This window comes from Triticum aestivum, chromosome 7A, assembly GCF_018294505.1.
Source record: "Triticum aestivum cultivar Chinese Spring chromosome 7A, IWGSC CS RefSeq v2.1, whole genome shotgun sequence".
NCBI classification, from domain to species: domain Eukaryota; kingdom Viridiplantae; phylum Streptophyta; class Magnoliopsida; order Poales; family Poaceae; genus Triticum; species Triticum aestivum.
In genome coordinates, this window is record NC_057812.1 from 299,596,423 (window position 1) to 299,613,739 (window position 17,317).

The window sequence follows — 17,317 nt, forward strand, 5'->3', positions numbered from 1 at the left end:
GCATAGGTAACTGACTTATGGGTCATTCAAGCAAAAAACATAGACGGGTCCAGCATAGAAACCATGTGTTTTGTGATCTTCTAATGATTAACGCAAAAAATGCACATGGGCACACATGCTAATCAACGCTCAAAGCCCTCAAAGGATGCTCTTACCGACATTGTACGTTAATACTACAAACTTAAAGTACTACTGGTAATTTGCTCTAATACTACAAACTTAAACTACCTCTCACATGCTGGCCAGACGCCGGCGTTCTCCTTCCCGGCCTTGTAGGCGGCAGCCCACCGTGCTTCGATCTCTGCCAACCTCTCCTCACCATGGGTGTGCGGCCTCTTTTTTCTTGCGATGGCGGGGCTCTCTTTTCTTGACTGCTTTCTGCCTTCTCCGCTCCTTCTGTGCGGCTTTGGCAGCCTCAAAGTCCGCCCATGTAACTGTCTGGCCGCCGGCGGTGATGAACTTGGCACGTCAAGATGCCATCGCTTCCTTACCATGTTTGCGGCCGCGGGCGGCGAGGAACGCGGCGCGGCGGGATGCCATCGCTTCCTTACCAGTTACTGTGCGCTGCTGTGCCATGGACGATGCCTGGAGAGAGCTCTGGGACGGAGGGGCTGGGCAGCCATATAGTGCGATGGTATTCAAGAGCTCAACGAGAAATGACAACAGAAATTTGGCTTCCCTTACAATTTTGCTTGTCCATCATCGCACACGGTTCATTTCCGTCGCTTCCGGGAACAATGTGCGATGAGCCTATTGTGTGTTGCGTTATGATTGGCCGGAACCCCAGCCACACGGATCGCGCATGTGCACCGTAGGATGCACCGCGATCGAACGGCAATACACGTCCCTCACATCACACCCGTGCAACTGTAGCTGGATTGGATTTATATGCGCTAAATGCCTAGAAAATGCACATAATCCCCTAAATATGGTAAATGAGCCCGGAAAAATGCCAAATTTGAACACGGTGATTTGTAGGGTGTATGTTCGTCGTAGAAAAAACTCCAGGGCAAAGAACGAAGAAAATTTGGATTCCCCTTCAATCTTGGGGATTTCCCTCTCGAAAGCATGGAACTTCCTCCGTGATGGTTCGATTTATGAAGGGCGTGTATGATGACATAAGCCAAACCTTCTCAAATTTTTACCAGGGCATGGTGAGGTCATACCATGGCACCATGCCAGGCGTCATGTTTTAAGCATTTATTTCATTTTTTCTATAGTTGAAAACCCAACAAACAAACATTTGTGGTTGACTATTGTCACACATTTTATCGAAATATCTGTCCATTCCTTGTAAAAGGCATGAGAATTTACTAAATGGCACGAGCATGGTTTTCTAGGCCGTTCTTGTGGACCCTTTCATCCATCTATTGTTTGAACTTGAATTATGCGCATTAATGCCTAGGAAATGCACATAATCCCCTAAATATGGCAAATGAACCCGGAAAAGTGCCAAATTTGAACACGGTGATTTGCAGGTTGTATGTTCATCGTAGAAAAAAAACTCGTGGACAAAGGACAAAGGAAATTTGGATCCCCCCTTCAATCTTGGTGATTTCCCCCTCGAAACCATGAAACTTCCTTGGTGATGGTTCAATTTATGAAAGGCACGCATCACGACATAAGGAAAACATTCTCCAATTTTTACCAGGGCCTGGTGAGGCCATACCATGGCACCACGTCAGGCATCATGTTTTCCAACCATGTGTTTCATTTTCTTTATAGTTGTTAACCGAGTAAATGACGTGTTTATGGTTGACTATTGCCACACATTTCCTTGAAATATCTGCCCATTCCTTGTAAAAGGCATGAAAATGTACTAAATAACACGAGCATGGTTTTCCAGACCGTTCTTGTATACCTTTTCATGCACCGATTGTTCGAATTTGAATTATGTCCATTAATGTCTAGAAAATGCACATAATCCCCTAAATATGGTAAATGAGCCCAGAAAAATGTCAAATTTGAACACGTTGCATTTGAGGCGGTATGTTGATCATTGGAAAAAACTGAATGACAAACTAGGACGGAATTTTGTATTCCCCTTCAATCTTGGGGATTTCCCTCTCGAAAGCATGGAACTTCCTCGGTGATGGTTCGATTTATGAAGGGCGTGCATGACGACATAAGCCAAACCTTCTTAATTTTTTACCAGGGCATGGTGAGGTCATACCATGGTACCATGCCAGGCGTCATGTTTTTTAAGCATTTATTTCATTTTTATATAGTTTAAACCCCAACAAACAAACATTTGTGGTTGACTATTGCCACACATTTCATCAAAATATCTATCCATTATTCCTTGTAAAAGGCATGAGAATTTACTAAATGGCACGAGCATGCATGGTTTTCTAGGCCATTCTTGTGGACCCTTTCATGCACAGATTGTTTGAACATGAATTATATGCATTAATGCCTAGGAAATGCACACAATCCCCTAAATATGGCAAATGAACCCAGAAAAGTGCCAAATTTGAACACAGTGATTTGCAGGTTGTATGTTCATCATAGAAAAAACTCGTGGACAGAGGACAAAGGAAATTTGGATCCCCCTGCAATTTTGGTGATTTCCCCCTTGAAACCATGAAACTTCCTCGGTGATGGTTCGTTTTATGAAAGGCGTGCATGATGACATTTTTACCAGGGCACGATGAGATCATACCATGGCACCACACCAGGCGTCATGTTTTTCCAAGCATGTATTTCATTTTTGTATAGTTGTTAACCTAGTAAACAACGCGTTTATGGTTGACTATTGTCACACATTTCCTTGAAATATCTGCCCATTCCTTGTAAAAGGCATGAGAATGTACTAAATAGCACAAGCATGGTTTTCCAGACCGTTCTTGTGCACCGATTGTTCGAATTTGAATTATGTGCATAATTAATGCCTAGAAAATGCACATACTTCCCTAAATATGGTAAATGAATTCAGAAAAATGTCAAATTTGAACACGTTGCATTTGAGGTGGTATGTTGATCGTTGGAAAAAAATGAATGACAAACTAGGATGGAAATTTGGATTGCCCTTCAATCTTGGTGATTTCCCTCTCGAAAGCATCGAACTTCCTCGATGATGGTTCGATTTATGAAGGGCATGCATGACGACATAAATCAAACCTTCTCAGCTTTTAACCAGGGCACGGTGAGGCCATACCATGGCGACATGCCAGCCATCATGTTTTTCAAGCACATATTTCATTGTTCTATAGTTGATAACCCAATAAATGACGTGTTTGTGGTTGACTATTGCCACGCATTCCATTGAAATCTCTGCCCATTCCTTGTAAAAGGCTTAAGAAATTATTAAATACCACGAGTATGGTTTTTCCAAGCCGTTCTTGTGCACCCTTTCATGCACCGATTGTTTGAATTTGAATTACGTGCATTAATGCCTACAAAATGCACATAATCCCCTACATATTGTAAATAAACTCAGAAAAGTATCAAATTTGAACACGGCGATTAGCAGGGTTTATGTTCATCGTAGAAAAAACTCATGGATGAAGGACAAAGAAAATTTGGACTCCCATTCAATCTCGATGATTTACTATCGCACACAATTCATCTCCGTCGCCTCTGCGAACCGTGCGTGTTCACTCACACATGTAAAAGGAAAAGAAAACTCTCGCCCACTTCGTCCCCACACACTCACCGTGGACTCCTCCGCAACTCTGCACCCTGATAGAACAGATGCTACATTATCTATATATTTGCACCAAATCTTTGTTACATTATCTATTTTTAATTCTATTTTTTTGTATTTTGCTTTCATCTATATATATATATATATATATATATATATATATGTGTGTGTGTGTGTGGATCTGTTCTATCAGTTACTCCCATATTTGCATATTGCTCTGTTATTTCAATATATCTAATTTACATCTTAATTTTCATTTCAAGCAGTACATCCCTTGCTTTGCTGATGACTCCCAGGATGTCATATTGACAATGCAGCATGGATTTACAATGACGGTTAGCGTAAAACTTGATAAAGATGGTCACTCCTATTTTAATGCGGACCTTTGGAGAAAAAATGTCTAAGTGTTATGAACTGAAAGCTGGCAATAAAATTCTAGTGCGTGCACCACATCCTGGTCTAATTAATATGGTTGTTTACTTCCCCAACGTCATCAGCCGATCAAAGTCTGATCGAGGTTAGTGTCCTTTCAACTTTCTCCTTGTTGTCATATTACTATTTAAGCAACCAATTGATCACCATTTAAGCAACCAATTGTGATATCATATTCTGACTCCATTCCTAGGCAGTAACAAATTCTATTTACCAATTTATGAACACTATATATTCTTCTGCCATGTTCTGAATAAATAATATCTTTCCACCTTTTAAGCAGGATATGTTGGATGCATAGTGAACGATCTGTATGTTACTAAGCATATCAAATTTCACTGGAAGGACTTGAAGCATGTCATAAACTTTGTTGATAATTTGACAGAGATAGCACAGCGTATGAACGCTGAATTTTGGATGGGATTAATTAGACCTATGATGCACACACTGAACAAGACCAATTGTGTGCACAAAACGCTGGTAAAAAGTCTTATTTTAATGTTGATGCTCATAAACTATATATATCTTCAATGATATGTTACAATTGTTTTTTATTCTACATGTCAACAGAAATTGCCCCCTGTAGCAGTTCCTAGATCGATTTTCTGGCGTGGTCGAATTACACTTGTGTCTGCTAATAACGCCAAAGTGATTGCAAGGTACTGCATTTCCCGCAGAAATGGAACCATTCAAATTAACAAGTTCTCGCTTCTCGTGGCAATGCATCCATATTGGAAAATTAGAGACACTGTTCTACTCATGATCTACCAAGGCACAGGAAGGCTCTTCCTTTTCATTGACGAGATGTCGAGTCGCCGTGATCAAGCTGCTTTCAGTGGATAGTTATGGTTGTTGGCCCTCAGCCTCTTAAAATGTGCTAGCTGTTACTATGTATGTTAAGTATGTAGATATGGACCATATGGTTGTTGGCCCTTAGCCTCTTAAAATGTGATAGTTGTTACTATGTTAAGTATGTAGATATGGACCATATGGTTGTCAAAACCGTGTTACGAAGATCCTGTTTTGTCGAATAGTGTAACCACTATATATATGTTACTCAAATGTTGTTACCCAAGTTCATAAATTGTCATGGAAAGTATTAGTGTGTACACAGTTCATTGAGTTTAAGCGTGTGCCCGATGACCAGAAGGCATTTGCATATTAACTATCCATATTGCAAATTCACACACATGTTAACATAAGGAAACGTATGTGTGAAATACTAATCATCGCACACGAGTACTCGCAGACGCATCGTGTGCGATACTCCGCCACCACAAGCAACTAGTTTGCATTTTTCAAAGTTTTTTGTACACACAGAATCGCACATGAAGTAACTGCATTGATCATCTGTGTTTTAATTTCTCATCGCAAACAGTTCATATGAGTTGGTTGTTTGCCATGTATCACACACATCTTGTTTACATGACTCGTTTGTGTTCTTTTGGCTCATCGCAAACAGTTCATCCATGTGAACTGCATGCCGCATATCACACACATCTTGTTAAGTTAAACCATTTCTGTTGTGTTCCCTAATCGAAAATAGTTCGTTCGAGTTGACCGTATGTCGTATATCACACACACATTGATATGGCTGCCCATTTCTATTGTTCTACCTCATCTCAAACAGTTCGAATGGATTAACCGTGTGTCCTGCATCGCACACACATTGTTATGGCTGCCCATTTCTGTTGGTCTGCCTCATCGCAGACAGTGTGAATGGATTAACCGTGTGTCCTGCATCGCACATGCAACTAAAATCTGAACCGTGTTTGATGGCTCCGCCATTGCAAACATTTTGCACCTTTTTTGACAGGTTTTTTACACCACTATTTGCGATTATTGCATCGCACACAGTTTCGGCAAAGGGTCTCTGATCGTAGTGTCGTGTTAGCAGTATCATGCAGTAGTGTACACCCCTGTAGGGTTAATGATCTATTTGGATAGTCGCGTCCTCGGATATGGGCTACTTGGAAAGCTTACATTGTTCATAGATAACTGGAAGTGGATACTCTAAAATGCGCAAGATAAGAGTGAGTGCTATGGATGGCCTTCTCGTAGGGAGACGGGAGCTGATCCATAGTGGTGTATTGATATGGTGAATATGTGGACTCATGTGCGCTTTCTCATCTCAAAGAAAATGCTAGTAGACGTTGTACAAGATAGCCAGTGAGTCAAAGTTGGCTTGCTACAGCTAAACTCCACCACCCACTTGTTGATACTGATGCATATGTAGCTCGTTCTGATGTAAGTCTTGCTGAGTATATTTGTACTCACGTTTGCTTAATTTATGTTTTTATAGAAAGACTTCATTTTCACTAGTAGTTTCATCTGGGATTAGACGATTAGCTTGGGAATCCCAGACAGAGGTCTGGTTCCTTTGGAGAGTCTTGTAGATTGACAGGCTTTCTAGCCTTCTCTCTTTTTAGATGTCTGTACTCAGACATTTTTATGCTTCCGCTTGGCTTGTATGACTTTGTGTGAAGGGTCATGAGACCCGCTGCTTGTAATAAATGCTATGATGGATCTTATGGACCCTTGTCTATATGAGTTGTTGAGTTATGTTGTGATGCCATGTTATACATCGCATACTTGCATGTTATGCGTACGTGTAACGTGTATTGCTATGTGTGGGATCCGACACCTAGTTGTTTATTCTTGGTAGCCTTCCTTATGGTGAAATGTCTCCTAGTGCTTCCACTGAGCTATGATAGTTCGCTATTGCTCCGGAACACTTAGGTTGGCCGGCAAGTATCCTTGTTTGTTCCCGTGTCTGTCCCTTCGGGGAAATGTCACGTGTTGTTCCTTTAAATCCTTGTAGCTTGCTACGACTTGGGTTCATACGTTGATGACCGACATGTTCATTGTTGGGTTACGTATCCGTGTCCCTGTAAGTTTGTGCCACCTTGAATTCACGACTAGTCATGTCGGCTCGGGATCTCTGTCATATGAATGCTAGCAACACTATCATATACGTGAGCCAAAAGGCGCAAACGGTCCCGGCCCGGGTAATGGCGGCGACCGTGGGTTATTATGCATGAGGCCGCAAAGTGATATGATGTGTTACATGCTAGATCGGTGTGACTTAGGATCGGGGTCCTGACACCAACTATAATTATTCCTCCTAAACTTTGGAATGATCACGATGTTTCCAAAGAAGGAGGAGGCACTTCGTATTGAGCAGTTCATACTTATATGTCTACTTAATATGAGCTTCAATATCTTTACAAAAGTTGGTACAAAACGCCTTATGTGGATTGCACATAGTGTGGTGCAGCCGACTCAGACGGCTTTCATGTTGGTCTGACACATCCTAGAGGGTGTGGTCGTTCTACATGAAATTCACTTGAAGAAACTGAATGGAGTGATCTTCAAAGTGGGCTTCGAGAAGGCATACGACAAAGTTAAATGACCACTCTTGCGACAGGCTCTACGTATGAAGGGTTTCAATGAGGCCTGGAGGAAGTAGGTCCAATGCTTTCTACAAAAAGGTAGCGTCTGGATCAAGGTAAATGATGACACATGTCATTATTTCGAGACGCAAAGGGGGCTAAGACAGGACCCCGATGTCCCCTATCATGTTCACTATAGTGGCAAATATGTTGGCGGTCCTCATTGGTCGGGCCAAAGAGGACGGACAGGTGGGTGGGCTAATACCATATTGTCGATGGTGGGGTGTCCATACTACAATACGTTGTCGATACAATTATCTTCGTGGAACATGGTTTGGGAAAGGCTAGAAATATGAAACTAGTTTTAGGTATTTTCGAACAACTACCAGGTTTGGAAATTAGTTTCAACAAGAACGAACTGTTATGTTTTGGGGGCGCCAAGGAAGAACAGAAAAAACTATAGACAGTTGTTTGGATGTAAGTTGGGATCTCTACCGTTTAGTTATCTGGGTATCCCCAACAAGGAATGGAAGTGCACAGAGGATCGATTTGAGAAGAAGCTAAGTTGCTAGAAGGGCAAGTTCATGTCTTATGGGGGTCGGCTGATTCTGATAAATTCCGTGCTTACAAGTATACCGATGTTCCTATTGTCTTTCTTTGAAGTACTAGTGGGCGTACGGAAAAGCTTGGACTCTTATCGATCACGTTTTTTCTGGCAATGCAACAAGAATAAATCCAAGTACAGATTGGTCAAGTGGGATATAATCTGTAGGCCGAAGGACCAAGAGGGTTTAGGAATTGAGAACCTTGAGGTAAAGAATAGGCGTATCCTCAGTAAATGGCTATGGAGGCTATCTGTCGAGGATGAGGGTATGTGGGTACAGTTATTGCATAACAAGTACTTGCAATCCAAGATCCTAGCACAGATTACGGTGCAGCTGAATAATTCACCTTTCTGGAAGGGGCTAATGCAGACAAATGTGACCTTTTTCAATAGGACTAAATTCATTGTAGGGAACGGCAATACTACTAGATTTTGGGAAGATACATGGCTTGGGGAGAGCCACTAGCCATAAAATTTCCAACCCTTTACAACATTGTACAAAGTAAAGAAGTTTTCATAAGCACGGTACTAGGATCGATTCCCTTAAACATTCAATTCTGGAGGTCCTGGTGGGGGACATATGTGATAGATGGCTACATCTTGTGTGTAGGTTGATGGAGATTAACCTTTCTGATGAGCCAGATACACTTCACTGGAAACTCTCAATGCCAGGGGTTTTCTCAGTGAAATCTATGTATTTAGATTTGCTAAACTCTGGTCCAGTCCCAAAGTCGCTTCATATTTGAAAGATTAAAGTGTATTTAATTAAGAATAAAGGTTTTTATGTGGTTTGTGCGCAAAGAAGTGATTTTAACTAACAACAACTTGGCAAAACATAGTTAGGAGGGCACTAAACGATATTGGTTTTGCAATCAAGATGAAACTATCCAACACTTGTTTCTCAAAGGCCCACTAGCCAAGTTACTATGGCCTACACTACATGTGGCTTTCAATGTCGGTCCTCCTAATAGCATTGACACGTTATTTGGGACAATGACTAAATGGAGTGAAGCCTAAAATAACGGAGCATATTCAAGTTGGGGTGTGTGCATTAATTTGGGCTATATTGTACTGTCGGAATGACGTGGTCTTTAATAGACAAACCATCACAAATATTGTGCAGGTCATCTACATAGCAACTGGTTGAATCCGTACGTGATCATCACCCAGTCATGCGAAGTCATAGAGCTTATGGCTTATGGGTGCAACAGTTAAGAGGCGGTTGCACCGGATAAGTTTGGATGGCAGTCTAACAATAGGATAGGTGTTTAGACATCTTATTCGATTTTTGCCGGTTGTGGTGAGTTTGATTTTGATATTCATTTCAGCTCATCTTACGAGCTTGTACCGGACTACTTACGTGCTTGTTTTATTAATAAGATTGCATGCATCATTTTAATGCAGAAGTCGAACCACTGGATAAATAATAAAAACCCTTTCTGAAAAATGTTTCTGTCGGTTCCGATTTTTACATTCAACTAGCGTAACAGTCAGAACCTCAAGATTCCCTCGAGAGAAGTCGATCTGCCCGTTCCTCGTGGGTCCAAATAGTGACAAAATGTTAGCGTTCCAGCCCAGCTCCTAACCTTGATGTTTCCACATCATCAGACACACCCCACTGAAAGTGAAGAGCCCACTACCTCCAAAAGACTACAACACCCAATGGCCCAACAGCCTAACACAAAAGTGGCACGCCAAGAGCCTGATTCATTCCTGCTCGGGAGTAAAAAAACGGCGCAGGGCTCATGGAGATGGAAGGAAACCAAATCCAGACCTCACCCATGGGGTCCGCGCCGTCGAGGTCGTCCCCCCGGCAGTGGAGCTGGGGCTCGGCCCTCGCCGGCGCCGTCACCACGGCGGCGGCGGCGGGCGTGCTGGTCTGCAGGCCGAGGGACCCGAGCTTCGAGCTCATCTCCATGAACCTGTCCTCCTTCCACTTCCGGCCGCCGGCGGCGCTGGACATCGGCCTCACCCTCACCGTCCACGCCACCAACCCCAACGTGGTGCCCGTGCGCTACGGCGCCTCCAACGTCTCCATCCTCTACGGGGGCACGCTCCTGGGCACCGCGCGCCTCGACGCCGGCCAGCAGCCCGCCACATCGTGCCGCCTGCTCCACCTCCCGGCCCGGCTCGACGCCATGGAGCTCGCCCACCACGCCGGCGCCATCCTCGCCGACACCGCGCGCCGGCACATGGAGCTGGACGCCGTCGTGGAGATCGCGGGCGAGGCCACCGTGCTGCTCTGGTCGCGCCGCTTCTCCGTCCGCATCGACAGCCACATCATCGTCGACCCCGTCTTCCTCGAGGTCGTCGAGCAGGACAACCGCTCAGAGATGCAGCTCTACCTAACCTGACCTCAGTTAGCTGCTATGTGTATCATCACCACCTGAACCCTCTCTCGAAACCTTATTCGTCTGTTTGTGCGATGAAATGCAATGCAATCTCTCCCAATTCCAAGCAATGAAATGCAATGCAATCTCTCAAGCTCCAATGTCCGATCATAGAATTTTTTACAAGAATATTCTGCGGCTCCACATTATCAGACAACAAATTGATACTACGTTCTAGCAGGAATGTGAAAGACAATGGGCGAGGGTAAGATAGTTCGCATCCCACAAAACATAGCACAACAAGGACATCAAAGCCAGCAGCGATTTCATGTCCTAATAAGATTACACTGCACACAGAAAAGTATATCATTGTTTCTCAGTTGAGTGTCGCGAGTGGCGAGCGAGGGATGAGCGACGGCTTGGGCTCCTTGCTCGATTCATAGGGATGGTTCTCGCGGAACTCATCCATCAGGGACTCAATTGGCATCGCTCGCAACGACTCGATAGTGCCTTTGCTCGGGACTTCCGGCTCAGACCTCATCGGAGTTTCGCCAGTCGGCTCATAGTCCTGCAAAAAACAGCATGGTAGGGGAGTTCAGACAAGATAACAACAATACACACTGGACTTGGGGCGCTGGGGAAAGAGGACGGTTCTTCACAGGATTTTCATCTCACCCTGTAGCTGCTTTGGAAAGCCCTCTCGGCATGTGTGTTGACGCCTGAAGTCTGCCCAGAGTGGTTCTCCTGCAAATGCTGTATCTCTACCGAATGTGCTTCCACTGTCGACACAACTCTTGATGCAGAATTACGTGCCTCTTCCAGTAGATCTGAGGCAAAGGGGGACACACAGAAGCAAGTCGAGATTAGATGGGGAGCTCTTTCTTATTGAATAAGCAGTCATGTTGAGCGCTTAGAAATTACTGTCGATATCCTGGAGTATTTCTTTGCTACCGTTGGATGCTTGCTCTTCAGCCAAGGCGCGAGATGATGCAATCTCTGCTTCATGCTGCTCGTTGTTTTCGATTGCAACCCTGAAATATCCAGACAGCAAAGCTAATTAGACCCCCATGTTCAAAATATGCGATTAACACAAGACATGGTTTTGAGAAATTCAGGTGTGCTTTTTTGATCCAAAATTATGCACTGACATGTCAAATTGGCACCCAAATTGCCTTAATTCAAGCTAACTTATATCAAACCAGCATGAAGAGTGCCAAAGCAAGTTGAACTATCTATAGAGCGAATTCCGAGAAAACCAAAATCTAACTGAACAAAACAGGCTACATGTAAGCAAAAACAAAAGTAATGATAACAAATCTACTTGCCTGACAAGTACTTCAACTTCAGCCACTTGTTTTGTGCACAAATCATTAACTGCAGCATGGGATTTTTTCCATTGTTGTGCAGCAGAGTCGACAGTGCATGCACTGGACAAGTCCAATAAAGATCATTAGTTACAAAATTTCAATCAAATTAAAATGAATCGGTGAATGTTGAAACATTTCATGCAATCAGGCATACCACTCCTGCATAATTGTTTCCATGCGGCAATGCTTAGCTGAAGAGAAGCTGGAGCCAACTTTGCAGTCATTCTCTGCTTGCTCTGCAAACATTTCCCACTTTCTCTTGGCATCCTTTGTGACACCCTCCATAGCAGACGTATGCTCATCCAGAAATGTCTTGTTACCACGAGCAGCATCGCCAAGAGAGTTTAATCTAACATCCACCTGCAGGAAACAAACATCAGGTTTATTCTGATTTTTGTAGTTTGATTGGTCGCTTACAAACAAATTTGCCCAAGTGGTACACGCAAGTACAGACGCACCAGCTCTCTTTGTCGAACAATGTGTTTGGACACCAAACTGGTGATATCCGCCAGAAGCCTCTGTTCCTCGGACTTTGATTGTTCCTGCACGAAGTGATGGTATTAGATACACCAACATGATTTTGCCAACGAGTAGTCAACAAAAGGGGAATGGATCACCTCATAAGCCTTTTGAAACTCTTCAAGGCTTTTGACCTGTGCTTCATGAGTGTGGTTCGAGTGGTCCTGCAACTTGGATGTTTCCTCCATGTACTTTTCAAAGAGCCCAAGAATGAAGCTGGACATATCCTTCGTCCTATCCAAGCTAATGCAGAAACTCTGTTGACAACAGGAGCAAAGTTTAACTTGCAGCTAATCATAGCTAAGTTATGCTGAAAATCTGTTGACAGTCGGATCAAGTAACTGACATCACGCAATTCCTTAGTGAAGTGTGCCAGTTCGCTTCGATGGTCGGCTAACAAACTCTGAATATCAGTAAATATCTTCAGTGCCTCTCCCTCAACACATGCTAGAAGCTGACAGCAAGAATATCCCCGTGAGAATGAATAGAAGCAAAGGATAAGCATGTGAGACAAACAAAAAGTGTTCACTGAAAAACAGGTCACAACATGCCTGGTCAAGACTGCAACAGCTTGCTGCAGACAGAGATGATACATCCTCCAATGTAGAATTTGTGTTTGCTTTATGTAGGAGCACAATATTTTGAAAAGCTTCCATGTGCGACATATATAACGACTTCGAAGCTAAGATCTTCTTCTTTATCTCCAATGTAGCCTTCAAAAGTTAAACCAAGAATAAATAGCATGCAAAATGGAGTATGAGCCCAGACAATTATTGTGTAGATGTGTACCGTGTCATGGGAATCAACGCAAGATTGGCATAGGTCTTCCACAGCCTTTAGGTGTTTGTTTTGTTGATCTATAGATGCAGTGAGGGTACTGGAGAGAATATCCAACTTTGAAGCAAGGTCAGCTTGGAATGAGTTCACCACCGACCTATTTGCAGCACTTAGTTTATCTCCTCTGGCTATTTTTGAATGCAGTGAAGCATTATCACGGCTAGATTTTTCAAGTTCTGATCTCAGAACACAGGCTTGATGTGCTAGAGCATTTTCTGATGTGCAAAGGTGCATTAAAATACAGTTAGAACTAAGAAAAGGTGTGTTTGCAATAATGAAAAATGGGAAATAAAACCGAACCTGCTTTTTTCTGCTCAGATATAATGAATTCTTTCTCCTTGAGATTATAATGGGCCTGTTTCAAATCCTCTTTTGTTGTTGAGAGTAGGTTGCTTGTATGGTCCAGACATTTCTGTTGAACAAGATATTAATCTTACTGTACAAAAAATCATCAGATGATTATAAGTAGGAAATACAATTTACCTCTGTGGCTTTGAGCTTTTTGCTCAAATCAGCAGAATGTTGGAGCTCAGAATCGTACTTTTCTTGCAGGTCATTGATTTGCTGAAACCAAAGCAAAGCATTGATTTTTTTTTTAACATGAACAGAGACATGGAAGTTTCCAGCAACTGAGTAGTTTCTGTACCTTCTGATTTGTTTCTAAAGAGGCAGTCATTTGCTCAATTTGATCAGCCATGGCCTTCAAAAGAAATACAGGAAAAGTTAATTGGTATAAAGATACAAGGAATCTACCACGTTACTGGTTAATATCTGGTTGAAGTTACTGATTAGGGTCTAGTTTCAATGATTAAGGTTTGTGAGTAATATCGGATTTCAAGAATGGAAAAGGAATATGTGTCTACTTCGGATTCAAATAGATACGAGAGATCGTGTCAAATGGTACCTTCCTCTCGTTCTCCTCCAGCTGGTATCTATCTTTTGGAATGTACACCCCAACCTTTTCACGTGCAGCATAGACCTCTGGGGAGGAGTCAATATTGTGAGGCCATTCTGCAACTATCTGAACTACAAAAGTTGAGTGTGGGTTCGCTAAATACCTGCTTTCAGTCGGTCGATTTCTCCATAGAGATCCTTGATTAACGTTGATTTCATCATTTTTTGGTTAACCTGTGAAATAGATAAATATCAGCAATTGATCAGATATGACAAAGTGAAACTAAACGGCACTGGCATACACAAAAAATGAGATGGTTTTCAATCTTTAGGGGAACTCATGAAACAATGGCTGAAAATGGAGGGAAAAAACAAAGTCAGTTTACCTCGGGCCTGTTTTTTATGCTCTTTGCCCGGTGTGCATAATCCAATGTGCTTAATGTCTCCTCAAGACAGTGTACAGAAGGCGAAACAGTAGCAATAATGCAAGTTTTTGTTCTCCCTCCAAGTGAATCACGAAGCAACCTTGTGAGCTTACTGTCTCTGAAAGGCGAAGAGAATTCAGTAAGGTAAGAAAGGCTATTGCATGCAAGGATCCTTGACCACTGATACATACCTGTAAGGAACATGTCCAAGGTGCTCAACCAATGCCGTGATAACACGGCCTAAAGTAAGCAAACTTTTGTTTATTTCACCAGCCTCTCTTGCTCGGCCCTAAAATCAAAAGAGAATGTCTAACTCAAGAATACCATAGAACTGACAAAAGATTTATGCCAAATGAAACAGTAAAACCCGAGCTAACTATACTGTACAATGTACCTCCCTAGCTCCAGAACGACAGATGTTCTCAGACCCAGCCAGATCAACCAGATTTAACTTCCCACATTTTATCAGTTCTTCTCCTTCAGGGGTTGCCTCTTTTATGTGAATTGTAATTGAGAAAAGCGAGTGCGAACGACTGAAATATTACAGATGAAATAAGATTAAGTTTATGTAAGGGCTAGAGATCAATAGAGGAAAATGAGTAAAACTAAACCTTGATTGCTTGTTCAAAAGAGTCTCTGCTGTGCGGCGCTTCGCAGATCCTCTTTCCAAAAGAGAGAATATTTCGCTACAATTAGTGACTATTTCTTCCTCCAAACCTCTCACAAGCACCCCACCTTTCCCGTCCTCCATGAGTGGCAATGGCTTTTTCTGCCGTTCTTCCAGAGCAACCTTAGATATCTCCTCTGGTGCAAGAAGATCTGTTATTTCCTCATTGTACAGTTCCAAAAATGTGACCTTCACACTGTACTCAGTATTCTGCCTCTCCAATGTATCAAATATCTGCTTGACGGCCCTAGGTATGACCCCAGCATCTGAAGGTAACTGTCCCTCCGGTCCACTCTGCAAGAATTTCAACACAAGATACCAAGCAGCTGAGTAACCCCAACATGGACACATACACAACAATACACCAACAGAAGATAGGCTTGCCTTAGCTCTCCGGCATTCTCCTTCCATGGTATAAGTCTTCCCCGTGCCCGTCTGGCCATAAGCAAAGATGGTGCAATTAAACCCTTCCAGCACCTCGTTCACGATAGGAATGATGGCTTGATCATACAAGTCTCTCTGCCTAGCTGTTGGGCCGAAAACCTGCAAATGAAGATGGGGGCTTTATGTTACATCACAGCACTGAGCAAACAACCCCGAAATGGGATGCAAGTTCCCAGCCAATACCAGAAGCATCAGCAGTTAGCGAAGATTAACTCAACATGCTGGAGCTATTCAAAATAGTGACAGGAAATGCACAACAAGGGCGAATTTCTCCTTTTGCTCCTCAGCCTACGGAGTATTAGCTATTAGCAACAGTTTCCAGTTGTTATTCCCTCCCAAGGGCATGGTGTCAACTGCAATGCAGCTGCTTTAATTCGCAGGCAACTCGAACCCCAGCTCGTTCAGATGCGAACACACCAGTTGGAACTAACCCTAGGCACTAAATTCCTACGAGCTACCAAAGCTTTTACACCGCGAGAAAACCCCATCCAGACCTTGTCGAACGTGAAGACCCTGTCGATCTGCTTCCCGGCGATGGTCTGCGTGACGGCGACCTCCCGCTGGTAGTCGTTGCAGGTGACCACCTGCGGCGCGTTGCTCCGGAGCTCGTCGTCGCTGAACGGCCTGGGAGCAGGAAGCGCATGAGGAGGCGGTTAGGGCTGCGGATCTGGGGAGAGGAGGCCCGCGGGGGCGGCGGCCGGTCGGCGTGGCGCGGCGCGGCGGGCGTACCTGCAGCGGAGGAGGACCTGGACGTTCACCGACTTCTCCTTGTCCACCCGCGACATGGCGGCGGCGGCGGCGGCCGGGGAGATTTCGAAATCTCACCCGTCCCGCGGTGCGGCGTGGGGGGGATTCGGAAACTTTCGGGGCGGAGCGGAGCGGGTCGGTGGCGTGGGGTTGGGGGAGGAGGGCGGAATTCAAAATTTTGGGGGAGTGGCCGCCTAGTGTGAGATGGAGAGGGAGCGTGATCTGCCACTGGCTTTATGCGGGGGCCGGGGGCGGCACGCTCGCGGCTCGCTGCCCAGCCGCCAGATCTCATGGTTCGAGCCCTGCTGGCCTTTGGGTGCAAAGCCCACGGCCCGCTGGTCTAAAATTCTTTCACTTTTTTTTTTGAGGAACCCTACAAGGGTTACAGCTCTCAGCTACAATCATAGGAAATTACCCTCTCGTTTAGGGTTTTCGGCTCTGGCGGCGATCCCATCGCCGTCGAGAGATTTCACCGGTTTTTCGTCCGCTGGCTGCACCCCTGCAGAGATCACCTATCAGGCTGATAGGGGAGGGAGTCGGATCGGTTCTGTGGAGCAAAGTACCGCTGACGGGGAAACCCTAGATGGCGGACCGAGCGGAGTCGTCGTCTGCGGGTTGGTCTAGGAAGAATCTTGAAGAGATGTTGCAGCACCTGGATCTCCAAGATGACGAGCTTGATGACGTGATCGTAGGGGAGGAAGAGGTAAAGAAGTATGAAGCGGATGCTAGGTGGCTGGCGATCGCAAAGGTGAATACGACCCGCACCTTCAGTTCGTCGTCGATGTTCGAGTGCATGAAATCTATCTGGTCGCTAGCACATGTTCCCAAGTACAGGGAGGCGGGTGAAAACCTGTTTATCTTCCAGATGTTCTGCCTTGGTGATTGGAGGAAGGTGGTGCACGGTGGTCCATGGCTCTTCAGGGGGAGGGGGATGCTGATTGAGGACTATGATGGCAAAAAGGAGCCTACATCTGTTGATTTCGATGGATTATACGTGTGGGCTCAGATTCACA

At 44.2% G+C, this 17,317-nt stretch overlaps 2 protein-coding genes across 2 annotated transcripts; one reads left to right on the forward strand and one right to left on the reverse strand.

Moving 5' to 3' along the window:
* Window positions 1-9,747: 9,747 nt before the first annotated feature.
* On the forward strand, window positions 9,748-10,558 carry LOC123153011 (uncharacterized). The gene has a single exon (XM_044572341.1). The coding sequence runs from the start codon at window positions 9,820-9,822 to the stop codon at window positions 10,426-10,428; it is 609 nt and encodes a 202-aa protein (XP_044428276.1). The 5' UTR covers window positions 9,748-9,819; the 3' UTR covers window positions 10,429-10,558.
* On the reverse strand, window positions 10,526-16,557 carry LOC123153010 (kinesin-like protein KIN-5C). The gene is made up of 22 exons (XM_044572340.1): window positions 16,287-16,557; window positions 16,052-16,181; window positions 15,498-15,656; window positions 15,058-15,407; window positions 14,841-14,979; window positions 14,638-14,735; window positions 14,408-14,564; window positions 14,186-14,255; window positions 14,032-14,108; window positions 13,774-13,827; window positions 13,611-13,691; window positions 13,428-13,539; window positions 13,080-13,342; window positions 12,842-13,003; window positions 12,637-12,744; window positions 12,389-12,547; window positions 12,230-12,313; window positions 11,926-12,131; window positions 11,730-11,831; window positions 11,326-11,435; window positions 11,080-11,231; window positions 10,526-10,972 (listed from the first exon to the last, which is right to left on the reverse strand). Exons 1-22 carry the CDS (start codon window positions 16,340-16,342, stop codon window positions 10,781-10,783), a joined length of 3,021 nt encoding a protein of 1,006 aa, XP_044428275.1. The 5' UTR covers window positions 16,343-16,557; the 3' UTR covers window positions 10,526-10,780.
* Between the last annotated feature and the right edge of the window lie 760 nt (window positions 16,558-17,317).

What these genes read in the sequence shown, in the direction of transcription:
- LOC123153011 (XM_044572341.1), top strand. Translation starts at nt 9,820, where the DNA reads ATGGAGATGGAAGGAAACCAAATCCAGACCTCACCCATGGGGTCCGCG.
- LOC123153010 (XM_044572340.1), bottom strand. Translation starts at nt 16,342, where the DNA reads ATGTCGCGGGTGGACAAGGAGAAGTCGGTGAACGTCCAGGTCCTCCTC. An exon ending in CTTTAGAAACAAATCAGAAG is followed by an intron (nt 13,692 to 13,773) that starts GTACAGAAACTA and finishes CTTTGGTTTCAG; the next exon opens with CAAATCAATGACCTGCAAGA. An exon ending in TTGTTCGACAAAGAGAGCTG is followed by an intron (nt 12,132 to 12,229) that starts GTGCGTCTGTAC and finishes TGTTTCCTGCAG; the next exon opens with GTGGATGTTAGATTAAACTC.